Consider the following 26,587-nt stretch of genomic DNA (forward strand, 5'->3'; position numbering starts at 1 on the left):
GAAGTCACTGAGCGTTCATTAGGCCTCAGTGGTCTGTCACGTGATGAGAATGAGCAGCTTACTGAGCCTGAGCCCGGACTGAAATTTACTCACTGAGCTTGACTCTGAGCGTCCTCATTAAAGCGGCGGTAGCTGTTTTAGGAAAGCCCCACCGTGGAAAGGAAATATGCTACATACAGCTACCTAGATTGAGTAAAAACCCGTGAGGGAGCTTCTTTTGGCAGAAGCAATTCATTCTCGACCTGATACTTCGTTGTACTTCGTATTCGTACTACTAGATGTTCTAGGAAAATAATTTCAATTCAAATATTCATTTCCTGATGAAAATCAGGGTATATATAATGTATCATTTATCCATCATACTCATTCGTTTTGGTCGGAACATGTCCAAAGAAGAAGAAACAAACCAACAAGGCAAATATAAAACAACAAGAAAAAAAGACCAACCTATAAATTATCAAAGAAGATTGTAGAGTCAAATCATGCCCATGACTCGAGACCGGCAAGGACGCAGCCCTCTTCACCCTCGGCACGAGCACGCAGCTCACCAATGCGGTATACAGCCTCACCCTCAGCCTCGAAGGTCTTGCGAACAGCGGCTTCGGAGGCAGGGTCGACAGCAATGATCATGCCAACACCGCAGTTGAACGCACGGGCCATCTCGGCAGCGGAGACGTTACCAGCGCGCTGGAGCCAGGAGAAGACGGGGGCTGGGTCCAGGTGCGGACGTCAATAGCAGCAGTGAGGGTATCGGGGAGCATGCGGGGCACGTTCTCGACGAGACCACCGCCAGTGATGTGGGCTAGACCCTTAATGGCGCCGGGGTGGGAGGAGAGGGTCTTCAGGATGGGCTTGACGTAGATACGGGTAGGGGTGAGGAGCGCACGGCCGAGGGAAAGCTGCTCAGTTTGTCCGGGGACGGAGAAGGGAGCGGGGTCGGTGTAGCTCAGGCCGGTGCGCTCGACGACCTTGCGGACGAGGGAGTAGCCGTTGGAGTGGAAGCCGTTAGAGGAGAGGGCGAGGAGAACGTCACCGGGACGCATGTCATCGGTGTAGGGCAGGATACGGCGGGCGTGCTCGCCAGTGGTGTTGATGGCGCCGATAGCGGCACCGACGGCATCGTAGTCATTGCCGGCGAAGAGGCCGGGCATCTCAGCGGTTTCGCCACCGATGAGGGCGCAGCCGGCTTGCATGCAGCCAGCGGCGACACCGGTGACGAAATCAGCGGCTGTGGCCACATCCAGTTGGCCGCAAGAGTAGCAGTCCAGGAAGAACAGAGGTTCGGCACCTTGAACGACCAGGTCGTTCACGTTCATGGCGACCAGGTCGATACCGACGGTGTCGTGGATACCCACGGTGTGAGCGATCTTGAGCTTGGTGCCAACACCATCAATCGCACCGATGAGGGTAGGAGAGTGCGGGTGGTACTCTGGGTTGGCAGCGGCCAGAGAGAAGACACCGCCAAAGCCACCGATGACAGCGTCGGTACCGGGGCGCTTGGTGAGACCGACGGACTTCTTGATGCGGTTCACCAGCTCGTTACCGGCGTCAATGGACACACCAGCAGAGGCATAGGTCAGCGAAGTCGCAGCAGCAGTCTGGCGGAATGCACGGTGGGCAATGTCCTTGCGGAAGAACATGCCATCGAAGTGGATGGTGGCAATACCCTCGTAGCTCTTGGAGACAGCCTCCTCGAGAGTCGAGGCAGTAGCTGTGGCAGCGATGACACGGCCGCCGGAAGTCTGGAGCTCATTTCCAGACAGAGTGGTACCGGCGTGGAAAATGACAGTGCCAGCGGGGGCAGGGTCCAAGGTGATGGGCTTGCCCTTGCCGTAGGAGCCAGGGTAGCCGCCAGCAACAGCGACGACGGTAGTGGAGAACTTGGGCTCAATTTTGATCGAAACGCCGTCCAACCAGTGCTCGGTACAGGCAACCATGATTTGAGCAAGATCAGTATCCTCGCTCAGGAGAGGCAAGAGGGTCTGAGTCTCGGGATCTCCACCACGGACATTGTATTCAAGGACCTTGGGTCCATTCTTGGTGATCATCAATCCGGTGAACAGGATGCCGACGAAGGGGAAACCATCTTTACGCATGCCATCAATAGATGGTTGAATGATGTTCTGGTCAATCTGAGCGCGAATTTCCTGCGGCGCAATGCGCGTAGGCGCATAGCAGCCCATGCCGCCAGTGTTGGGGCCCTGATCACCGTCGAAGATACGCTTGTGATCCTGAGCTGGGGGCAGAGAGCGGATAGTGTAGCCATCGCTGAAAGTGAGAATGCTCAACTCGTCACCTTCCAAAAGCTCTTCAATGACGACCTCGTTACCGGCCTCGCCGAACTGATGGTCCAGCATCATCTCGCGGAGTGCCTGGTGAGCCTCCTCCTTGGTGGTGGGGAGAACAACACCCTTTCCACCAGCCAGACCGCTGGCCTTGATGACAACGTCATGAGTGACAGAGTCGAGGTAGCGGCGTGCAGCCTCATAGTCAGAGAAGTTTCCGAACTCAGCGGTCGGGATGTTGTGGCGTTTCATGAAATCCTTGGAGAAGGTCTTGGATCCCTCCATGCGGGCAGCAGCCTTGGACGGGCCAAAGCATCGGATACCAACTATATCAAATCTTCAGTATCAGGAATTTTTTTTCTTTTTTTTTGTGCCTGGCAGCGACAAAATCGCCTTTGAATCTGCGACATACCAGCCTGGAAATAACCGTTGATACCATCCACCAGCGGGGCCTCAGGGCCTGGAACCACCAGGTTCACCTGGTTCTTCTGGGCGAATGCCACGAGGCCGGGGTAATCATCGCCCTTGACATTGGCGTTGGCGATCTTGTTCGAAACACCCAGACCAGTGCCACCGTTTCCGGGAGCGACGTAGACGATGTCGACAAGAGGCGATTGGCTCAGCTTCCAGGCGAAAGCATGCTCACGGCCACCATTTCCAACAACCAGGATGCGCAATTGTTCTTGGGCCATATTGAAAGCAGGATCTCGAGTGACTGATAGATGTTAGCGATAGTTGAAAGTAAATCCCACCGCGGGGTACCATGTCTCCAAGGTGGACTGGAATTGAAAACACGGAATGGATAGGAATAAAAGACAAGGAAAGGAACATAAGATTATGAGGATATTAATTTACTGACCTCGAGAAACTTGAGAAACACCTGCGGGAAAGTGGATGAGGGTCAAAATGGTTCTCTGTCTGACTCGACACTTTTTTTTTCTGCCGGCGGCGGTATTTCTCCGACCCCCAAACTTAGTACTAACTACATTAACGTCAACTTTTTATATGACTTTGTACAAATTAGGCCGATACCGGACTCAAATCGATAGAGCCTGTGCATTAGTTTATTTTATCAATGGCTTCCATAGCAGCATAGCTTATATTAAATCAAATAGTTATAATCTGAGGCTCGAGAGTTTTATATTTCCTGCCTCAGGCCGAAGTCATTAAGATCGTGGGCGGTGTCGGACAGCAGAAAAAAAAAAGACCAGCGCGTTAAGACGAATTTGTCTGACGAGCCGTGCTCCGGCTTTCAGGGAATATCTTTCGTTATTCCTATAACTCCATTCGGTTCCTTCATATATTGACCCGGATGCTTCGTGTCTCTCTCCGGTCTGTTGCAGACCCGATTCGGGACTATTCCTGCCTCTCCTGTCTAGCCCGGCGATATGGCGCGCCAGCCGGAGTGCGTCAATTCCACCGCGCGCCTGTACTGCGCAATAATGCTAGCAGCAGCATTATAGAGAACAAGTCAGGAGATGATGTGCCTGCCGATTCCCTGGTGAACTCCACAGACAGTGGATCCTCTACAGTTGTATGTCATCTGCAATCTTCAGCCATGCTAGAAAAGCCGAATAAACTGACATAACATCTCCTTAGGATGGTGAGCTAAAAACCGAAGATTCAGGAGAGAAGAAGACGAATAGCGATGCACAAAAACCGAAAAAGCGAAATAAAGAGAAAGGATCGGCCATTGTGAAAAAGCTCATTCGGGAAAGTATGAAACATCGAAAGGCAGCGAGGGCAGCGTCAGACAAGCCACAGAAGGAGAAATCAAAACTTTCACATGTTCAGAAATATATCCTTGAGAAGGAAACTGGCGAGATTAGCTCCGAGAATGACAAAATTACGGGTGAGTGGTTGGGACAACATTTGAACCAAGTGAATGGCATCTAACACATACAAGCACTGGATTATCCTACAGCTCCTGTTCCTGGTCTTTCATTCGGTCTTGATCGAACTCTTTTCAAGTGAGTCAGCTCTAAAATGGCCAAATTTCAAAGCTCTAATGATGTATAGCCCTGGCGTGTATCAACTGCGAGACCCCCGATCTCGCGTCTACAATTTTGATCCTTACCTTTCATCAATAATGCCCATCAGCGAATTCGATTTCAATACTCTCAAGCCCTATATCACTTCGTCCAAGGACGAATATCTTCGCAGTGTTGCTGTCAAAGAAAAAAAGAAGTACGTGGGTTCTTCTTCAAGTATGACATCAGTTCTCTCGCACTTCCACTACCTCCTATCTACCTGGAGAGCTGTCGACATCCGCAGTCTGTCGCAGGGGTTCCCAGAAACCAGAAACACATTTACACGCCTTCTTCGAGCACCGGCTGCCATATTCCTCCACCATAAGGATGGTGTGTATTCTATCGACGCCGACAAGGAATTTGACATGGCCAACGTTCTCATGAATCTTGGAAAATCCATGGAGAAGTTGCTTACTATGCCCAAGGAGGAATTCGAACGGTATCGACGAACTCACAAGAACAAGATCACTGCCGAGGAGGAAGAGGCAATACCCGAATCTTACCACTACTCCACCTACGGAGATTTCATCATGCGGTCTCAATTAGATGCTTATGATCCGCGTCTACCTGGCACCGGTATGTTTGATCTCAAAACCCGTGCTGTAGTCTCAATCCGAATGGAAGCTCAAAATGTTGAGAATGGCATGGGATACGAAATAAAAACTCGCTTTGGTAACTTTGAATCATATGAGCGTGAGTTCTATGATATGATCCGGTCAGCCTTCCTCAAGTACTCCCTGCAGGTGCGCATAGGCCGTATGGATGGAATCTTTGTGGCGTTCCACAATATCGAACGAATCTTTGGCTTCCAGTACATCAGCTTGCCTGAAATGGATCAAGCTCTACACGGCCAAGAGGATACTGCTCTAGGAGACACTGAATTTCAGCTTAGCGTTGGATTGTGGAACAAGATCCTCGACAGGGCAACTAAAAAGTTCCCCGAACAGTCTCTGCGCATCCACTTTGAGACCCGCGAGGCCGTGACACCCTTCATGTACATCTTCGTCGAGCCCGTTTCACCAGAACAGATCGACGCCATTCAAAATAAGAACAAGGCCGAGATTGAGGCAATACAGAACCGCCTTCTCAACCTCAAACCTGAGGAAAATGACTCCGATCTGAATGAAGAATCTGATTCTGAAAGTTCAGAACCAATTATTGAAGCTAGTGAGCCGGAAACTTCGGCTCATCCAGAGTCCATTTCCGAACCAACAGCTGAGTCAATAATCGAATCAACACCCGCACCAGCAGCAGATGAAACCGAAGGGAAGGAGACTGAAGAAGAGACCAATGAGCGACCCCTCCTTGCAATTGCACTGACGATCAAGAACAAAATCAATGACAAGTACGTGCAACAAGTCGTGAATTTCGGCCCAAAAGACAAATGGGCAGTTGAATACGAGATCAACGACCTGTTGCCTTCTCACGGAAGGGCCCTGTATAAGATGTGTCAGACTCGCCGCCACATAGCCTTGAAGGGTGGAGACGAGGACGAGGCTTCAGAAAATGCGAATAACATATTCTTCAGACGCCTTCGTGAGATCAGCAAGCGTGGTCGTAATCATCGCAAGCGCGAGAACAAACTTGACAAAGAGCTGGGCATAATCGAGTACAAAGAGAAGAGGTGAAATACCCCTAGACTCTCTCGACACCCAAATCACCAAGCAAGGTTTGGGTTTTGGTATGGATCCATGGATGTAACTGCCTCTTACTTTGCTTCTATCAAATTCTCTGAGGTCATCACTTGGTGTTGATACTCTCACTTGTATAATAGCCGTGACTTTCTCTCTCCCCATTTTGCATAGTTGGTATTCGGTTGGTTGGTTGGGCCCAGGTTGTTTTGATACACTAAGCATTTTTATGCTGTTTTTGAATGTCTATAGAGTTATTTCCTGCAAATAGTCTACAAATCAGACAGTAATTGACTCATTCACTTCGTACTTGGCTTGGATATTCAAACAGTCGCCCAATGGATAGTCACGTGATAAACCAAACCCTTAACTAACTACTAACTATTTAGCAAACCTTCAACATACAACCTTTAGTATTCATGACCCAGAGCTGAGCATACCTCTATACAACCTGATTTGATGACCTAATCTGTAGGAATGATATAGCACATGCTCATATCAATACACTTACATTAAAGCTCTCGCTCAATCTTTTGACACCAACTGTACTACATATTTATGGCCTGGTTAAGAAAGGAATAAACGGGGTTCCGGAGTCGGGGGCATTTCTTCTTTATGTAATGTCTCTGTGTGGCTGATGTTGCATGAAGAGTAGGACAAGATTTGACATAAATTGATTCGAGCAGTGGAGGAAGAACGAGAATAAGTACCTCTCCAGAGGCTTTCAAGCAGCATCTATGATCGCCCCAATGAAGATATCCCGAGTGAAAATCCTCCAAGCGAGAATGAAATACCAGTAGAGAGCTATAGCTTCGAATTTCTGTTGACGCACAACGAGGAGCTCCCATCCTATGGTCAGGACCGCCCGACGAGCAATATGCTAGGAAAGCGCTTCCGGATTCATCACACCGGATGAATTTCACTTATCATGTAACATACATAATCATGGCTGTATATCTATGGACTATGAAAGCGAAATTTTCGTTTCACCCGTTCGGAGGCAAGTAGTGGGGACACAATATCAAATTTGATTGGGTGGCCAACGAAGTATCAAAATTCAGCGACCTGGCACTACCTGCAAGGAATCATCGCACTGTACATACACTACAATTCATCGTTCAGGTCGCCATTCTCCCTTTAATCATGGCTGTGTGCACCAGTGCGGCAGCGGATTCCTCGCAGAGACAGATTAAGAAGTTTAGTCTGCACAAACTGAGCACTTTAGCCGATCGAAGATGCAATAAAGCTTTCTTTTTTTTTTTCTACCTCTCCTCGGTCCTGGGGACATAAAAAACGCGTAGTAGCTCATTGATGCTGATCGCAATGATAGTTTCCATCTTCGGCGCCATCACTTAGCCCATAAAATCGCTCTTCCTCATCACGAAAACCAAGGTTCCAACCTTTCCCAGCTATGCAAAGTCATTTGATGAGTTCGTCACCTATGATACCTCGGATGACTTCACATCTAGCATCCTTGAAGTGCTTCAGACCCGTAGCACTCTTAGCTAGGCTGATACGTTTACCTTCTACCCTAACATGTGGAATTCCAATCCCGGGGTTCAATTGACAACGCCCGACAGATCGACCTCTGAGAATTTCTACTATCAGCTACCAAGTGAATACGACACAGGTCTAATACGTCAATTCGTATCGTGCTTGAGCTCTACTGTCTCATATGACACTATCAACGCAACACGGTTCCCGACGAACTGTCCCCTATGTGAACTATGAGTGGGCAACAGAAAACACCTACAATTTTATTTACACCTACGACGTCATTGTCTGCATGCTAGTGAGCAGCGCAAAATTCCACTGGAAAATGACGCACAACCGACAAGACTTCAGCAGAGTCGTCTATCTCAATACAACCGTATACGATGAAGTATCTCTCTTCGAGATTACGGTGAACACCACGTCCGGTTACTTCGAACTCCCCAATTACATAAAAGATAACACTCCAGGCCCCCTCCTCGGGAGTATGATCGGTTACGAATGAAACCACCTTAGTAACAAACAAACAATTAATACTTCTGTTTGGGAATGACCTTGGGTGGAGTAGGTAGGTACTAACATGAGTGAGTTATATAAGACGCTGATCAATTTATTATTGATAGAAGACTCATAAAGTGAAAAGAAACAAGTAATACATACACCTGATCATATTCAGATATCTCATCAATACAACACCCAAGGTCGATCCAACTCCGATGAGAAAAAAGGAATCTAAGAAATAAATAATAAGAAACGCCATCGCTGCATAGTGCCAGACGTAGACAGCCACTCGTCGAATGAAAATAGAAAATGTAAAAGAATAGAAAGAAGAAATAAGGAATAAGAAATATGACCAGGATACGCCGAAAATCCATACAGTTAATAGCGCTTCCAATAAAATGAGACATGAAAGTTAAAGGAAACCAAGACCAGGAACACATATCGAACAGCTTAAAATAGAAAACAGGTAAAAAATAGAAAGAAACTTAAGCAATATCGGGTATCAGTGTCAACGACGCATAGATTCTGTCGTGTGGGAAAGCAAAAAAGAAAAATCACTCTAAGCCCTAACGCATGAGGGCAGGAGAATAGGGAAGGGAAAGGGGAGAAGAGTGGCTGAGAGAGCGTGAAAATTAAAGACTCCAAGTCTCGGAATGTGTACATATGTACAGTTTCATATGTGAAGAGAAGGGGCAAAGAGGCTAATGGAGATCTTGCAGATCGATTTTTGGTGGTGTCCAGTCAATACGAGGTGGTTGGTCGTCCTTGAGTTCCTTGACGCAGACGGGAGGACGCATGGACTCGACGCGACGGCGTTCCTTTGAGGCGTTACTTGTCAAAAAGTCTCGGAGGGTAGATGAGGCCATGCCATAGGCACTGCGAGTACTACCCGCATTTGTAGAGGAGGTACTGGAGCTTCGCACGCTGTGGACGCTCTCTGCTTTGGCGATTGCGCGAGGTACTGCAGGCACGGGAACGGCTGACCGTGTAGAGGAGCTGGCAGATCCATATTCGGGAGGATAGATTGGTGCAGCGCGTGCACTTTGCGGTACTTGCTGTCGTAGATTCGGCACACTTCTCATACGACTGGTTTTGGACAAGATTTTTGGTTTGACTGCCGGCTTCGCTCCCGACTGAGGCTTCAGCTCGAGGGGCTGGTCTATTATGTCATCGGAAAAGCGACTCGCAGATTCAGGGTTGTTGGGTGGAGATGATTGGATCTCGTCAGCCAAGACGGCCACTTCAAATTTCAAATTTGCAAACATCGTGCCCAGACTTGCTGCTGTGCCAGGTCGTCCATCACTTGCATCGTCATCATTATCGTTGTCCTCAATTCCGTTCGCGATGTTGTAATTGCGAAGGAGGTAGCGGCCCAAACGAGCAATTTCGATGTCCCACTTGTTTTGAAGAGCTTGCAAGATCACATCCACATTGTGGGCTCCAAATGGTGAAGCATCCAGAGATGACGACGGTGAGTGAGTTGGTGGAGGCTTGGTGAGTCGGTTGTTAGACCGAGAGCCGATTGCCGCATGTATGGATCGACGAATAGAGTATCCAGTTGAAGCCTGGACTATGCTCGCGTCCCCTTTGGCGCTATCGGCTTCTCGACGCACGGTGGTAAGTGACGAGATGCGGTCTTTGTTCATTACAGAAAGACTGAGCAAGGTGCGATTGCACTGGAGGCCATTGACCAGCACTGTAAATGACTGCAGGTTGATATCGTTATTTTCACAATGCACCTCACGTAGCGATGTGTTCTCTTCCAACACAGAAGCCAGGGTATTCGCTCCTTGGAGACCAAGCTTTTGGTGTTCAATTTTCAGAACCTTGAGAGATTTATTCTTTTTCAAGCCCGTGAGAGCCAAATTAAGACCGATTCCAAACCGAGCAACATCCAAATGCGCGCTCTCTCCGCTGATGTCCAGGGCTTCGAGCGTTCCGTTTTGTTCAAACATCAGCTGAAGGGACCGGCAGGTTTCAGGACTAGCGTCGTAAGGAAGCGAAGCCTTCGATATATCCAAATAGCGGAGCGAGGTATTGTGGCGAAACGCATCAATCATTTCACGAAAGTGTTCTTCCTTTTTGAAATCAATCATTTGCATAGAAAGGTGAGATGGGGTATCATTCTTGGCAACGGCGTCGAACAAGTGTGAGCAACCAATGTCCAGACGGTTTTCATTTACATGTAGGTGTAGGCTCCGCGGGCCGTCTGATCCACTGGACATGGAGTGCATGAACATGGCCACATCTTCTCCACTTAGACCGCACTGATCAAGGCGTATCATGCGCAGATCGTGAGAACGGTCGCTGGCTAGGTAGGTGGAAAGGGCATCTACGGTCTTGCGATTGACAAGCGTGCGACTGAGGATAAGCTCCTCGAGTCGCCAGTTGAACAGCATTTCTGCAGAGATAAGCGGATCAGAGCCCGAAGTTCGAGAGATGCGCGACAGATTGATCTTCCGAATTTGACTAAAGTAACCGATATACTGCTGGAGCATTTCCGGATTCAACCGGCCTTGCACTCCGGCAATATTGATAACTTCAAGTGTCGACTCTTGGGCAACAATGGTGGAGAGCACGAGGTCGAGATCGTGGACAGAAAGACCACAATCTCCAACCTCCAGCGCGCGCAGACGACTCTGGCTTTGTGATGCGGCATCAACTAGATAGTCTAAGTCCGACTCACCGAGTTTGATCCCGTTCAGAACCACCCAGTTCACGTTTGTCATTCGCCGGCGACAGAGAGGGAAAATAGCCTCCGGAATTCCACAGCCTGGGTCTCGGCTCCCTTTGTCCAACGTCGGCACGCGTGTAAGACAATATGAGAAATCAAGTCGACACAACCATGTGCTTTTCAGAGCCAGTGCGCGCACCTCTTGTGATAAGACGGATAAAGTTGCTTGGCCAGGAATCTGCACCATGCCACCCGCCTTATCGAGATGAACGTCAGGATCCACACCATGAACGTCGAACAAGCCCTGCAATGCATCCAGATTAACACACCGGAACGAAATGGACTGAAACGACTCATTGTATCTAAGCGCACGCATTACTGCAATCAGCTCCAGTGCGCTATATCGCGATCTGGGAGATTCGGGCCGAAGTAGACGAAAGCACGGCGCATCTTCACACTCCAAGTCAATGGTGTATCGAATCTGCGATGTATCAATCTCATAACTAGCAGAATAAGCAACCAAGGTTCGATCAAAGCAGCCATAATCTTCGTCTAGAGCGACAGGAGGGAAATTTTTCTCGTTGTTCAGTTCGCGTGGCACAACAAAGTCATACGGCTGCCTTGTCCACAGCGGACGCAGGAACTCGGTATGCTGTCGGATCCAACAGGCGACTTCAACCGAATGAACGGATGCTAGAAACACGTTAAATGATTTCTGCAATGGAAGCCTGAAAAAAGGTTAGCGAATGAACTCCATGCAATCTACGAATAGTCAGATGAGCTCATACCGGAAAGTCAGATGCAAGCTATCATCGCCATATTCCATAGACAGCCCAGTCAAATTCATGAGGCCGAACGATTGACTGGATGACTCCATTTCGTAAAGAGATACTACCGACGATCGACTGTTGGCCTTCTGCATAGGTAGCAGGTGAACTTTGTGCAAACCAATGGCCAGATAACAGCCAGTTGGAGATAGCTTCGTGAGATCATCAGAAGAAGAACGAGTAGGATATTTGCTCGAAGCAATCTGTATCACGCGAAACATTCGGAAAGTAGATGGGTCGTAATCTCTCTCGTGTTCTAGCATTCTTATCGCGAACTCAACCGAGGGCCGATCAAAAGGCAAAGGATCGATTGCGCGAGCGATCTGCGCTGCCTGACGAATTCCCACCATCCACAAATTTAGCTCCTGAGGATCGGATGTCTGCATCTGGATCAATGCACCTTTGTGTGCGCGTTCATCCAAGTAAGCCACCTCGACAGTAGGTGAAAGTCGACCATCTTCGAGCATGTAGACTGCAATGATACTATTCAGTGGGATCCCTGTAGAGGATTCACTACTCTGTACCAGTGACTGCATATCCTGCATGGAACCTATCGAGGCCACGGACTGGCGGTGGTGCGGCTGAGATTTATTGTAAGAGGATGGAATAGAGGGGAAAGTATCAGCAGCCTTGGCCTGGTTCTTGAACCGGATAAGATGTGAGTCAGTCAGAACCAGGTAATGACTCTTTTTGCGCCATATGCCGCCGGTCGTCTGAATTCCTCCATGATGAAGAATTGAAGAGGACCAGATCCCATTTCGGGAATTAATCGGTCTTTGATCGTCACCCATAGAGGTAGTAGAAGCGCCGATATTATCATCACCTTCCACCGGGGGCGGAGACATCAATGAGCCAAAGACTGAGGATCGCTTCTTCTGCCCAATAGACTTGCGACGAGGTTGGGGGCGAGGTGTACCAAGAATGGGAATTGAGGCATTGGCCGTTGTTACAGGCCAGGCAGCAGCATGTCCACCTGGTGTGACAGGTGTGCGCAAGACATTCCCTCCTGCAGGCCATCGATTCGGGCTCTGAGAGCGGCTAAAGAAGCTGGAGTTGCGGCGAGCCTTCTTATCTTTGTGGAAGATATCATCCGACGTGGTACGGCCATCGAGTGAGGGACGAATTGTAGACGGAGATGCAGATGATGCAGAGAATGGCGGACTGAAAACACCTAAACTTTTTCTTCTTTCTTTCTTCTGTAGACGTTCAGGCATGACGACTTCAGAGGGTTCAAAGCAACGATATGGTAGAGGTAGTAGGTAAAGCGCGGCGGGGGGGCGCACTGGAGCTTATCTCGTCGACGACCCAACGTCGTTCACACTGCAGCAATATCACATTAGACCCTGACTATATTTGCTTTTTCGATTGGGTGGCTAGCTAATCTTGAGTAGTGGAGAAGATAGGAAAGCGGGGGGAAGATCAGATACCAGCACTTACGGGTGAATCTTCACAGCGCCATGAGAAGCAATTGACGAAGCAAATTGTTCGTAGTAATCCACCAAAGAGGGGAACAGTATGATGCAACTGTCAACTTCAACAATGTGGCGGAAAAGTGTAGAACCAAAGTTGGAAGTTGTGTGTAGTTGACCGGAAGGGGGGCTTGGTGAGGATCCCGCTATTTCCCAGCACTAAGTACCAAAAGCGGTGATCTGGATTCAGAAGCCTTTAACTCTGGAATTTGACGATTGAGAGCTTCCCCTGTTGAAAGCTTAATCAGACGCAAGTATGAGGTCAGAAATTGTGTCGATCTCAACGTGGACAAGCGGGATTGGAGGAGGGGAAATAGGATCGAGACGGCGAAAGGTGTGATTGGGGAAAATTAGCGAGAGGAAACCCCAAGATGCAAACAGCGAACAGCTTGATAAAGCCAACGAGAACAGCAGAACCCAAAAAACCAAAAACTTTGGATGGATCCTCGAAAAGTAGAGAGGTTGTGTAGTTGAGAAAAAGGAGGCGAGGAATGGACGGAAGCAGTTAAACGTACTCTGATTTTCCGATGAACATGTCGGTGTTTCAGAGTCGCTCAACTTGCGCTTTTTTCAGCTTTTCCCAGCTAAATGTTAAGTAAAGCTATTATTCTTCCAACTCGATTGAATTTTCGCAGCTGACTGATTATTGGTATCTATATAGGCTATACCAGGAGAATATGAAAAGTAATGTGTTAATGCGCGTCTCGCCCACCGCTATGAGACCTATCGAATTGCAGGCGTATATGAGCGATTGGATTGCTTCGGACCACGTAAGAGGCGTACTCCACCATGTACATATTAGTACATCAGTTCTTAGCTAGCGCAGTCCACTTTGACAAGGGTCTCGTTCATTCTACTGTCTCGGCAGAGAATATATCTCCACTCATGGAAGAGCTTTTGAATCGTACGGAGTACGAGAAAAAGGTTATAAAATTATAACATCCACAATAGAGAGAGCTAGGAGAGCTTCTATGATACTAAATCTGTCCACGGGTATTTAAAGGACCCACAATAGGATCAAGATCGACGAGATGTACATGTTCCAGGGGTAATCAAAGTTGGAGACTGAAGCTTGACAGGGAAGATCGTAAAAGAACGACTACCTAAAAAAAGAAGCTCGACTTTTCTAGGTATATCTTCGTATTACCTACATAAGTAGGTAATTATCGGCGAGTGCCATGTAATCGCTCGGTTTCAAGTCGTTCGACACGCTTCATCTTCCGCATTAAAGCAGTATATTCCATGTATCGTTTCTCGGCCCAGATACAGCCGCCTAAAGTCATGATGGCCATGTGGATGAAGACCTTAAATTGCGGTGTGAGTCCCCGGAATACCCGAGAAGAAGGTGAGATCCACTCAGAAAAGCCTTCAAGTGGTCGGTGGAACAAGCGCGAGCGGATATAATCCCCAGAGAATATTGATGGGCGAGGCTGAGGACTTGACTTTGTAGTTGTGGGTGATGTGGACGTAGTAGGCTTAGAAAAGATGAATGGATGTGGAAGCATAAGTATCATATGAGCGATGAGAGATACAGAGCCAAACTATGTCCGAAGATTAGCGATAGTTCATATGCATATGCACATACGGATGCAACTGGTGGTACGATACATACACGAAAAGCACCTGTCATGAATCCTTGGGCTGCGATATATGTGATTTCAGCCGGTGGCTCAGTATCGGACCTCTGGCTTGGTGGCGGCATTATGAGACGAATTGACTTTATCGAAATAACACAAGCAGGACGCTATGCTGCATCCAATTGACTTATTCGGTAGACGAGGGGGCTGAGAGTAGTTTATGAAAAATGCTATAAGCACCGAGACAAACTAATTGAATTGAAATCAAACTCTGGACCAGCCAGCTTAAGACAACTGACGATTCAACAAATCCCGAGATGCCGTTATGTACGGATCAACTATTTTCCCGATGTCAATAGTGCATCTATAATCTCCACTCACATCATACTATGTAGAGGATTAATCAGATGTGCGTACCATGTTCATACATTGACCCAAAAGTAAGTCTGTGTCCATACTATCGGTTGTGGCTGGCCTAGGTTGGGTCAAGTTCCGCCTCTAAAACTACCTGGATGCCTAATGTTTTGAAAGTAAATTCTACGTATCATCTAGAGTATTTGGGTTACAAAGCACAACAGATAAAGACTTATACCTATGGTTCCATCATGATCCTCCCAAGGTTCCGAATTCCCGAGATCCACAGGTCCATTTCTATACTACCACTCTACCTACGTTGTATGTAGTAGTGATGGATATTAGGGCTCAAGGACTTCCTCACTTGGCCGTACCTTCAAGGTTGTTTAATCTATATTCTGTATTATCGCTCAGGACCTGGAGAGTCCACTGGAGGTAAAGGACTCCGGGCTGGAAAGAAGATGCACCTCAAATTACCCTACGTAAGTAGCTGCAAGCGCAAGCTCAATTATGATTCCAAGGTTTTCAGCCTATAGCGACCTGAATATCCCAAGAAGGTAATTATCGTTGCTTCATGCTGCTCATGGGACCATGGTTTAAGACTTCTCACATTACGTCCTGAGGCCCTTGAATGAAAGCAACCATCTTGGAGAAGACCATAATTCGCTTCAAGAGCTAGGTAATCGCCCATGTGAAATACGAGGTCTTTTACTGCTGATATATTAGGCATATACCCCTGTATCTCCCAAGATCTCTCCCAATTTCAAATTCTTCCAAATTTAGAGGCTTCCTATATTGTCTTCTCACAAACTGAAGTGAAACGCACGCTCAAGTCAAACTTTTAGCCTACATCATAGTATTTTCAGGTGAAAAACGAAGGTATATACCAACATGAGTATTATACCTAGGTAACTCCCACCTTCATCTTCATGTTCTTTCCACGGTTCCAACCTTGAAAGGTCCTTCCTTACAAAATTCTGACCACGTTGCAAGATATATGCTCTATAGTTCTACTTCCAAGGTTCTTTATCTGGGATTTCTTTACCTTCAACAAACACCAAAGTCTGCGAAACTCCGTGAGCGAATAAGTATTACGTTGATTGCGGAGACTTCTGAAAGCGACCACATTACAGCAGAAAAAACAGTCAAGCAGCTAAAATTTGGGCATGGAGCACCAGGGAAAATAGCCAGCAAACAACTTTTGGTTCGTCGAGTCAACGCATTTCCTAATGGAGCTTTCAAGGAATCATCTAGCATTGAAACCTTGGAAGAATTTCATTGTTCTCTTCTCACAAACCAAAGTGAAGGTGAGGTGAAAGTCTAGATGAAACCTACGTCTAATTGGAATTTTCAGCAGTTAAAGGGAAGTGAGACCGGGAGGGTATATAACATTTGAAGCGACATAGATCTCTCTCATCTTCCATCCTTCCTTGTCACTTATAGACCTGGCCATCTGACAGATTTTAATGCATCTGGATGTGTTCTTCTCTGTCTTTTCCTTTGTGACTGCAGGGTTTACACTCGCCAATGATTTTCAGATAAATTTGCTTTTATCTGACGGATTTTCATCTACTTTCATCCCCATATCTGAAACGGAAAAAGTTCGACTTTGCAATCATTGTGCCCAGGCGGTCCTAACCCCAGATCTCTACTTCAACTGCTGTGACCATTACAGCGCACGCACGGTTACGTTGATATTTCCAACTTCCAAACGCATTTTCTTCCTGTTAAGCTAGAGCTTGGGACATCAGCAATGAGGGTCTCAACAATGGAGTTTTCAAAATCATGTTCTAGCTTCGAAGAGCCTGTTTACAGAGATGTGAACTGATTCTAATACTCGGAGATGGCGTCAATAAATTTTTGGGTGAAGTTCACTCTCACCATTCAAAATGGGAGTGCAGTTGCACCCAAAGTAACTTGGAGCCTTTCCAGGCTTCTATCCAACTGCTATCAATCGAGAGGACGATAAAGAATTGAGACTGATAACTTCAAACGCCTTTTCAACCAGTTCTACGACGACCCATTGAACTACAAACCAACCAGGCTGGTTTTGCCATTCCTTCGCCATCTAGATGTAGAGGATCGCCTCCTCCTTTGATGCAGCATGGAACCTTGATGTGATGAAGCCTGTCTGCTTAATGATACCGCTGGACGTGGTACTGTAAGATAATGGGGACGTCCGTTTTCAGCTCCAGTCAGCAGAATATAAGCGATACCGAAATTCAATCCGGCTTGCATTCACTTGACTTTCATCTATGTTTCAGTTTCATTTCACTTTCACTTTCAGCGACCTTTAGTGAATGGATGCACGTGGATTTGAAATCTGGACATACCACGCATGAAATTATTCCATAACTATCCTTTCTTCCTCTACCACATATCTTGGGGCTTAGTCAAAGGTGTTCTGGACCTATAAATCCAGCCTGAACGAAGCTGGCAAAGTTGTCACCATTTTGGGCGCACGTCTTATTTCAAAGCAATGCAACTGCAGGAAACAGACCATTCTCTCAAGTCCCTCTGGCGTTTTCCGATGATATCAGAACATTGGCGCAACATGTTGAAATGCTGGTAGCGATGATGAATGGCAAGACTTCAACAACCATTCATAGGGGAAAGGAGGAAGGGCTGAGGTTTGAAAGTTTCATTGATGATGAGCGCCATTTAAGAGGAAACATTTCCTGCCGACAAAGCTTTAGGCTGGCCCTGATGAAAATAAGTCGTTGATCTCCAGGTCAAGCAGACTAGTTTTGCCGAATCATCAACCACTCGCTTATTCCAGCTTATTCCAGTGCTCATGGTACTAAACTCAAGGGATTTCTCTACTCTCTTTGCAGAGATCTACGGAGCCTGTTCGGATCCCACACAAAATGAAGGAGTCAATGTTACAGCTTTGTACACCGAGCAGTGTCTGATCGGAGTGGAATATTCTGGATTGAAGAGCTTGAGAGTGCTGTCTTGCCATTGTAAGACCACCCCCTCGGTGGAGTTCTACATATTACACAGAGGCAGCTGAGGACACTAATCTACACCATCTAGAAAATGCAAGTATAAAATAAACTCAAATCAAGGCAAGTAGCCTCCTGTCATAGACAGGAGAGGTCATCAATTGATATTATGTAAAGAATCCAGATCTTTGATCTGAAAACTCGAGCTCCGGTCAACATCTGCTCCCAAGAAATGAAACCGAACGAGTTTACAAGTTGATAGCGAATGAACAAAAGACGGGGAAGAGAACAGAGTGACCGAGCGAGGGAGGTTATAAGACCGAGACGTATAGAAGGTCCAACAAAAAGTAATAGAGATAAAAACCCAAATGATGTGCTCCAGGTGAAAATCGAAAGAATCTCGGATCCGGCCATGAGATTGTGACACCATGCATGCGCTCCCAAAATCAGAAGAAATAAAGATGTAAAGTAAAGGTGTACAGGAAATGTTGATACAGACGTGAGTTCAAGGCCGTATCAATACACAAATACAAAAGAGGGTGAAAGAGGTGAAACTCTAGTCGTCGCGCCGACATAGTTCGTACGAAGTCTCAACTACACCGGTTGATTCTTCGTCTTCTTTGAAGCTCACCCGACGGAGGAGAGTGGGCATCAAGCCCCGAGAACGCCGACTGGGTGAAGCGACACGGGTGGTTGTGATGATGGGGACCTTGGAATAACGGTAGCGGTACTTGGATCCTAGCAGCATGACACGGCCATATGTCCACCAAAGACACACGCCAAAGACACCGGCGAGTAAAAATCCACTGACGGTTAGGAACAACCAATGCTGACCCATCTGTTTTCAGATTAGTATAGGTCAATAAAAGGCGACACTGAAAGAGAGAGAGAGAGAGAGAGAGAGAGAGAGAAAAGAAAAGAAAAAAAACTTACCCAGAATATCAGACGCGCGTCCTTTCCGTGCCAGCTGTTACCCACGTGGTGGGTGAAGAAACTCCAGGAGTGTTGGTTGTACTCATCCTTCATCAAGATGCGTACACGGGCAGACTCGGCGGGATTGGTCTGCATGTACTGCTTCCATACGACGGACAAGAACAAGGGACCGGTTGTGTACATGACAGTGATGTAAGGGAGCAGCCAGCTGCGGTCGTATTGTTGCAAGGTCTCAATAGTTCGAAGGAAGAATGGGTGTTGTGGCACAGAGCCCATGGCATCATTGGAGATACCGGTAGGAACAGTGCGACGAACCCATGCGGGGTAGGCGAGAAGGGGGTCTAGACGACGATTGCAGCCCTGTTTCAGATGTTAGAATTGTAAGAACACGGGGGGATTGTGCAGAAATACGCACATCATCCAAGTCAATGTAGGTACCACCGTAGTGGGCCAGAACAAAGTAGCGAATAGAATCAGCCCTCTGGATAGGGAATTTGTAGCCATCAAAGGTGTCCAAGAACCAAGGATATTCAGCAGCGATGAATTTACGCGACTTTTCATCAGTCCAGAGCTAAAGGAATTTGTTAGTCTCGGTTTCCGATTAAGGGGTTGGTTCATACATACAATGTATTCATAGTCGGGATGCAAGTCAATGCAAGTCTGTTGAGCCTCGCGCCAAATCTCAGGGATTGTCTCATTCAAGTAGGTTTGGTGGATTATCTTGGGAATGATCTGGGGACGATGTTCGATTAAACTCGAATTGGGCGACGGTAGCTCTGACCGGTGAATCGCATCTGCTGATGCATCCTCGACTAGTAATTGCAACAAAGTTGATACACTTCGTACTAGATAGGTCAGGATAAGGACATTGACGACGATGAAGATGATGTAACCGCGCCGCATTTTGAAGTGAAATTGGGGGTTTGTTTTTTTGGTTGAATTGGGTCGTAAAACGTAAGATGTGTGTGTGAACAGTGAGCTTCTCACCAAGTTAAATCTTGGAGGAGCTAAACAATTGTAGAGTCCCAAATTACCGAGTATACGTAGAGAAGGGAAATAAATAGGGGGTCATGAAAGTTGTCGATCTTGGACAAGAAAGAGATTCAGATTTTAAGAGGTTGAAAGTTTGAAAGTTTGAGAGAGTGACTTGAAAGGAGAGGACTGAGAAGGAATGGGCTATAAGGAGTGTGGTGGAGAGAGATGAATGTTGGGGAAGAGAGCGCAAGGGAAGCTGTACCAGGGGAGGGTAAAATTACCAAGGGGGGTTTCCTATTTTGGGTTAGTAAGAGGCGGAGATACTTTCATTGGCTAAGACGACGTAGCTCCCCACATGTTTAGTAGATATTATTGGATATCCATAAACAGAATTAAAGACCAGATTAGGTCAGGTTTCAAGTTTCTTACCGCAGTGGCTTAGATTGATTTACGTACGCTTCTTCTCTCTCTCTCTTAAGATCTTATCCTCTCCCGCCTTCTCATTCGTACGTATACCCACCACAGCCCACAAGACCCGAGCCCCAATTGTCCATTTCTTAAGGATTCAGATCCCTTGGCATTGTACTTTGGTTTTCTTGGTTTTTTTTTGGTTTTCTTAATTTTCTTGGGTTTCCTTAGCTGCGTACGTACCAATACTTAGTACTAGTCACTACCAAACCCAAATACTATATAATAGTGATATCCCCCTTTATACGATGTAGTCAGAGTCAGCCCCCACTCGACATACTCCGTACCCCAATACAGAAACGTAAAAGCGCACGGTGCAAGGGAAGTGGATCAAGTGGATGCTAGGCGAAGCGTATTCGTTTAGCTGCTGGAAATTGTGGCTGGAATTATTTAGTTGCTCACAGCCCCACTGAGCTACGTGTATTCGGGGTTTACTAAGTAGTTGTTTATAAAGAACCACCAAACAAGTGCCGCCGGTTAGACATGATAGACATAAACGCCTCCACTTGGTCCACTTAGTCCACTTCCGTGGGTCAGAGCATGCGAATTGGCCTTCTCATCCATGGTTATAGGTTCACGTTCACTTTTGCCATGATAAAAGATTATTTATTCCGTTGTCTATTCCTTGATTTAAAAATTAACATGTCATCGCCAGATTTGTGGCTGATAGGCTGGCATATAGGCATCTGACGTGCCATTGCGGGCCTTACGTTAAGTATAGTGGTATACTTAGTACATCTTGATCTCGCATACCTTGCCTAATTAGTATTGAGAACAAACGTGTATTATCATTTTTGGTAAACGGTAAATTGTAAATGATGACCTCCAACCTTACTACTGAGCTACTACCTAGGTACTGAACTACTAGTACTCAGTTTTAGGTAGAGTTTAACGTGAAGGTTCGCTAGCGCCTAGCTACTTCATATTAAGAAATATTTGCGGTTTATACGAATATACCCATAATATTGAAATGATACGAACAAGGCTCAAGCTTTGACCAATGCTACCGATCAGCATGGCGATGTGACTCGACAATCTAGGAGGGGGAACTAAACGATGATCGAAGTACGGAGTATCGACCCCCTAATTGTACATGCCAAGCAGTCATGACGCTAGACTTTGTTAGGAATTATTCCAGAGTCGACGCCGTTTTACACCGACACACCAATCATAGCCAACTCGGACATTTAGGCCGCATTTGAGCACATGTTTTGCCCTGAGTCCGATAGGGACTCGAGGGGCACGGTTCTGGAATGTATTTAAAGTAAATTCCATCAAGTATTACGAAAAAGAGAGAGAAAAGAGCAATAGGAACTCAGAAGCCAGGGCTTGGTGCCAAGAAAGAATCCTGAATGAGGTCCTAGATTGACTTCAGTAGGTAAGCAGAATGATAATTATTCTAACGAAAGCTTTCTGCCTTTGACGAATATCTAATTTTCTAGGACGCTCGCAAACTTAGCGACATCAATCTCATCGCTATCTTAGCATCTGATTTCTACTCGAGAATAAAACTGATAGACTTACCATTCCGTAGACCATTAGGATCGGCGAGGAGAATGTAGCGTCGCTCGAGGCGATAAACCCTTTGTCTACGTTGTTGGTAATGATATTATGGGCGTTGCTGGGTTTCTCAAAGAGCGCCGTGTCATCGGGGCAAGTCCGAATGGGGCACGTATGGACGTGACTTTTCAGTCCCCTTGCATCCAGAATTGCTTGATTGCATGCAGTGCACTTGTAGAATCGAGCAGCCAGCGTACCTAGGTATTAGCTAAAATTCAGCGATCTCTGTCGTGGCTAGGAGATGGGCCTGAAGGGATTGATACAGGCACCTGTATATAAATCGGGTGGGAGAATCCCTTGAATTTCTGATCATCGAATAGGAGGACTCCTATCTCACCAAGTTGCCCGATCGCCTCGTTGTGATTGGTCGGGTGAATAAGTTCGATAAATCGACATCGGCCTGGATGAACTCATAATAGTTATGGCATCGGTCTCGATGAGCTCATCACCTCCGGCCAATCATGCCCTGAGAAGCTCTATCAATTGAGTAATTTATATATGCATGCCTGTGCACCAAAAAAGCCCCTTTCAACAACTAATCATTGTGGAGTCATCCACTTACTGGACGAGAACGAACAGGGTAGATCGGGCACGGGGATGCCAAGGATAGTGGGGTTTGGAGGTACTGTCAACAGAGCAACCACTTCTGCTTCTGGACTGTGATGATACTATTATTTGGCCTTGGATTCGATGAGAATCTGAGTCTTAAATTCCTCATTTGCTGCTTGGAAAGAAATCCACTTACTGCACACGCCATCTTAGCTCTTTAGAACACTGCTTGAGGGAGGACCACGCTGATTGAGGCATATCATAGTCAAAAGTGAAATCAATGTGGAATTTGAAGCTTTCCAATCCTGGAGGAATGAAGTCTCTATCGGTGGGCATGATGATTTGTCGCTGCTGCTTATGAGCAGTTAAAATCCGTTCAAATTCTCGCCCAGCGAAATGAGACACTGTCTATAGGAAAATGATTGCTCGATATCTGTTCATCCTCTGCCTCTTGTACATTCCAATGCCATTATGGCCCGCTAGCTCTTGGATCCTTCTAGCAGTAGAAGGCACTATGCTGTAACAGGCTATTACCTCCAGTAAAAGAAATGTCCTATCTCGGAAGTGGCAGATGATGGCTTCCATTTTGTTCGCTGATTGCTTCGTTGATGACGACCCAAACAAGGTCAATCGATTGCTTACTGTGGTAATTGATAAGCCACTAGGCAGTCTCCTTCCCGAGATCATTATGCACCATGCTTTCAATTTCTGCGGATCCAGAGATAGCCAGGCAGATGTAAAATTTGACCTAGGCAATCATTGAGCCATTCATCCCTGGCTAAGAATATCTTGAGAGGTCTCATCACTGTATGTCGCTTTGAAATGAAACAGCCCAGCGAACAATGGACTTGCAGGCCTTCAAAAATGCACGTCTCGAGGTACTCTGTCGAGTTCGTGCCTGCCACCTAGGCTCTAAACTTCAGCCACAGTGTTAAGTTTCTGATAAAAGCAATTTCATGAGTGTCGGTGGTGGTATGTTTTGGGCCAACTTTAAGATTTTGGGGATGTTGCGCACTGGCAGCTCGAGCATTGATTGAAACAGCCATTATTGTGATGGATGTAATAGACTTGGTTTCGATTCATCAAGTGATTTAGGAATATCTACAAGGATGGAAAGGACCAGAGTCTTTTTCAGAGAAAGGAGGGCAGGCTGAGAATATGGTGTGGTTTCGCCATTAGTACGTTAAATGCAGATCATGGCAAATCCATGGGTGAGTTGCGAGGGTATTGTCATGGTCGTGAATGTGGATGTATGACCAATTTAGGGTGCGCTAGTTTCACAGATCCGGGTTCGCATGAATGGGTCAAGTTTGCGGTTTCGATACGCGGTAGGAGTGGTAGGAGTGGTAGGAGTGGTAGGAGTGGTAGGAGTGACTATGGCAGTAGTATCCAGCCTTTATATGGCGATGACCTATGGCATAAGTGAAGGGACTAGAGCAAAGTGAAGTTTCCAAAGGTAATTGGTGACGTTGATCTACGTTCGAATCATTCGGCTACCTGAAAGTGAATGATTGACAATAATACGGATGAGATGAAGTTGAGCCATGTACCCTGGGCACCAAAATTGTGTGCATAGATTTGGTGAATTATAGTCTCGTCGTCAAAATCGACGATCAGTCATGAAAAATTAGGGTATCTATCGCTATCAACGCTATGAATCAAATGCAACTCCTTTTCCCTGGAGAATGTGTGAAAATCGCCTATGTCTCCCACATGTCTGATTGATGTAATCTAATCATGGACGTTATACTGCCGCAACGATACCAAGGTTTGCCTGATGGACTAGCGACATGTTGAAAGAATCTGAACCCAGATTAATCGTACTTGGAATCAAATGGCAGTTCCCCTTTTCAATAAGAATGCAGTATGATATGCTAAGCCAAGCTGAGTGATACAGAGAAGTCAGGCCAGGTGGCGTGAACTTCATGAACCTGTGTCAAATCCGAACAAGACCCGAATAGAATGGCAAAGGTAGTTTTGCACGCTAGTCCATCGATTTGATGGTATGAAGTCGAATATTGCCCGAGGGCAGTACAACGCCATAACACAGGCGTATTCATCGTACCTCAGGTACAGCGGCGGCAGCAATTTCCCGATCGATATTTGTGTTATCCATTGGACGTGCCTCGACGGTCTCGAACATACGGCGCCACCACATCGGCGGGTCAAGAGGGCGATGGCCATCATGCAGAGAAGGATATACGTCATTGAAGAAGTACCACACATGGCCGACGACAACACCGCAGAGCTCGTCCTTGGGCACGGTCTTGTACATAATAAGGCTGAAGCCCATCAGTACCCAGGGAAGATAAGGCGCGGTGAATACCAAAAGACCTAGGAAACTAAGTCGTGTCTCGGGGTTACGTCGGGCCCAGATGTAGACCAGACTTGATGAAAGCGCCGAGCCCAGAAAAGGGAGTGGTAGGAACGGCGAAATAACTAATAGTGAAGACATCGCATAAAAAATAAGCCATGCGAAATGCGCTGGCGAGCGGCCCGACGACTCCTCCAACAGGCGCGAGTACCGCTGGAGGAAGAAGACGTGAAATACCAGGTCAAGATTTAACCGACCGAAGTAAAGGAATGTTGTGACAAGGCGCCAGTACTGTGATTTGACGTAGACAGCACGGAAGCTGTAGAAGAGCTGGAATTCATCTACAATGTGGCATTGCACTAACACCGAGGTCGCCACGGTGGCCACTGTCCACCACCGAGTAACGGGCGGCATCTCATAGAACCATTGCTCAAGTGGAAATTGGCCTATCTGCCCTGGGCCATTATTCTCCCACATTGCAGCCATGATTCCGAATGTCTGGAGGTTGAGGTAGAAGTCAAGATGAGGTGAGATGTGTCCAGAATTTCAGTACTACGGGATACAAATCAAGATAAGTGCCTTATCAGGATACGCTTATCACGTAAGCAGACACGCTTAGACGCGTGAGGCGCGTGAGCTCGAAATTCATTAAGTCCTGAAGTGCATCCCAGCCACCCTGTTTTTCGTCTTCTTCTTCGTAATGGCACTTTGACGTGACTCTCGCTTACAAAAATTTTGATATTCCCCGCTTTACCTCCTTATTAAGAAAACAGTCTTCGGCAAGGCAGGAGTTCTGTCAATTGATTGTTTTCGACTACGGGATACCCCCGCGATAACCACTCGAGGGTTACCAAAAATGGCAACAAAAACAGCTCGGAAGGTCACGGCGTCAAACCATCAACAACTCAGACGCGCATCACCACCTCCAGAATCAATGTCAACTCCGATAAAAGGACGCAAGTCAAAAGCCAAAGACGCAAAGAAAACGATACCAGGGAAGCGGCCAAGTAATGTTGAGCGTATGTAAATCTGAATATATTCATCTTACCTAGTTAACGCTGCAACACAACTAACGAGTCTCCCATGTACAGCCGGGGATCCAACTCCTCAAGGAAAACGCCGCCGCTACAAGCCAGGCACAGTAGCCTTAAAAGAGATCCGCCGCTACCAACGCTCCTTCGACCTCCTAGTCGCAAAATTACCCTTTGCCCGACTCGTGCGCGAAGTCGCGCTCGATTTACTCCCCGCAGATGTTGGTGCCGAGCTGCGCTGGCAATCATTCGCCATCCAAGCGTTACAAGAAGCGGCCGAGGCATTCCTGGTCCACCTGTTCGAAGACACAAATCTTTGTGCATTACACGCGAAACGAGTGACTATCATGCAGAAGGATATTCAACTTGCGCGCAGAATTCGTGGGGTGTGGGGTGGTCTTGGTTGAGGTCTGATGCGCTCTTTTGGTTCCATGATTCAATCGACAGATTTGATTTGATTTTTTGTTTTTTCGCGCTTTAATCTTGATATGTTGTCATTTCTTCGTGCCAAAATACTGCAAGTTTCAGCCGGCGTCGTTGGAGTATTGGGGGTTACGGTGTTGCCATTATCTTTTAGTGTTTGAAGCTACTTGCGAGTCGAGAGCGATGCATATCGTCGTGATGGTGAGGTATACCTCGGAGCTGTATATGTGCATGTGAGGTGTTCTGTCATCTTTTTACAAGTGTTCAAATGAAGACAACCCAGGTGGTTAGAAGCGTTTTTAATAGCGTCATATATTAAAGTCCACTTGGTCATCCAAGGGTAAATTGACTATCCTGTGCTATTATCTGAGTACTGCTTGTATCGAATGTGATATTTGTTCATAGAGAACGGGCTAGAATACATCATACCAAGCATTAGCCAAGTAAAATCATAAAAAAGAACATAACCTTCCCACTCGATAAATTAACCGAAAAACGCCTTTTAATGTGTTTAGTAATGGTATCATGAACGAAGCGCCAACCTAACGAA

General features: G+C 46.7%; 8 protein-coding genes across 8 annotated transcripts; 3 read left to right on the top strand and 5 right to left on the bottom strand.

Moving 5' to 3' along the window:
• Window positions 1-480: 480 nt before the first annotated feature.
• Window positions 481-2,977, bottom strand: ade1 (bifunctional aminoimidazole ribotide synthase/glycinamide ribotide synthase; the record flags this gene model as incomplete). The annotated part of the gene is made up of 3 exons (XM_057205698.1): window positions 481-687; window positions 729-2,611; window positions 2,698-2,977. The coding sequence occupies 3 exons, from the start codon at window positions 2,975-2,977 to the stop codon at window positions 481-483; spliced, it is 2,370 nt and encodes a 789-aa protein (XP_057066305.1).
• Window positions 2,978-3,597: 620 nt separating this feature from the next.
• Window positions 3,598-5,943, top strand: N7495_003030 (Pet127 family protein; the record flags this gene model as incomplete). Its single annotated transcript, XM_057205699.1, has 4 exons — window positions 3,598-3,819; window positions 3,885-4,137; window positions 4,192-4,255; window positions 4,305-5,943. 4 exons carry the CDS (start codon window positions 3,598-3,600, stop codon window positions 5,941-5,943), a joined length of 2,178 nt encoding a protein of 725 aa, XP_057066306.1.
• A 1,678-nt stretch (window positions 5,944-7,621) lies between these two features.
• Window positions 7,622-7,942, top strand: N7495_003031 (uncharacterized protein; the record flags this gene model as incomplete). The annotated part of the gene is made up of 1 exon (XM_057205700.1): window positions 7,622-7,942. The coding sequence occupies one exon, from the start codon at window positions 7,622-7,624 to the stop codon at window positions 7,940-7,942; it is 321 nt and encodes a 106-aa protein (XP_057066307.1).
• Window positions 7,943-8,639: 697 nt separating this feature from the next.
• Window positions 8,640-12,653, bottom strand: N7495_003032 (uncharacterized protein; the record flags this gene model as incomplete). Its single annotated transcript, XM_057205701.1, has 2 exons — window positions 8,640-11,340; window positions 11,401-12,653. The coding sequence occupies 2 exons, from the start codon at window positions 12,651-12,653 to the stop codon at window positions 8,640-8,642; spliced, it is 3,954 nt and encodes a 1,317-aa protein (XP_057066308.1).
• Window positions 12,654-14,071: 1,418 nt separating this feature from the next.
• On the bottom strand, window positions 14,072-14,610 carry N7495_003033 (uncharacterized protein; the record flags this gene model as incomplete). Its single annotated transcript, XM_057205702.1, has 2 exons — window positions 14,072-14,449; window positions 14,521-14,610. The coding sequence occupies 2 exons, from the start codon at window positions 14,608-14,610 to the stop codon at window positions 14,072-14,074; spliced, it is 468 nt and encodes a 155-aa protein (XP_057066309.1).
• Window positions 14,611-18,340: 3,730 nt separating this feature from the next.
• N7495_003034 (glycosyltransferase family 32 protein) lies at window positions 18,341-19,620 on the bottom strand (the record flags this gene model as incomplete). Its single annotated transcript, XM_057205703.1, has 4 exons — window positions 18,341-18,622; window positions 18,718-19,077; window positions 19,133-19,288; window positions 19,342-19,620. The coding sequence occupies 4 exons, from the start codon at window positions 19,618-19,620 to the stop codon at window positions 18,341-18,343; spliced, it is 1,077 nt and encodes a 358-aa protein (XP_057066310.1).
• Window positions 19,621-24,325: 4,705 nt separating this feature from the next.
• derA (putative ER-associated proteolytic system protein Der1) lies at window positions 24,326-25,069 on the bottom strand (the record flags this gene model as incomplete). The annotated part of the gene is made up of 1 exon (XM_057205704.1): window positions 24,326-25,069. One exon carries the CDS (start codon window positions 25,067-25,069, stop codon window positions 24,326-24,328), a length of 744 nt encoding a protein of 247 aa, XP_057066311.1.
• Window positions 25,070-25,439: 370 nt separating this feature from the next.
• Window positions 25,440-26,021, top strand: N7495_003036 (histone H3 family protein; the record flags this gene model as incomplete). The annotated part of the gene is made up of 2 exons (XM_057205705.1): window positions 25,440-25,602; window positions 25,636-26,021. 2 exons carry the CDS (start codon window positions 25,440-25,442, stop codon window positions 26,019-26,021), a joined length of 549 nt encoding a protein of 182 aa, XP_057066312.1.
• Between the last annotated feature and the right edge of the window lie 566 nt (window positions 26,022-26,587).

The sequence above is a fragment of the Penicillium taxi genome (assembly GCF_028828555.1).
Source record: "Penicillium taxi strain IBT 34144 chromosome Unknown utg000002l_segment0_segment0, whole genome shotgun sequence".
Lineage (NCBI taxonomy): Eukaryota > Fungi > Ascomycota > Eurotiomycetes > Eurotiales > Aspergillaceae > Penicillium > Penicillium taxi.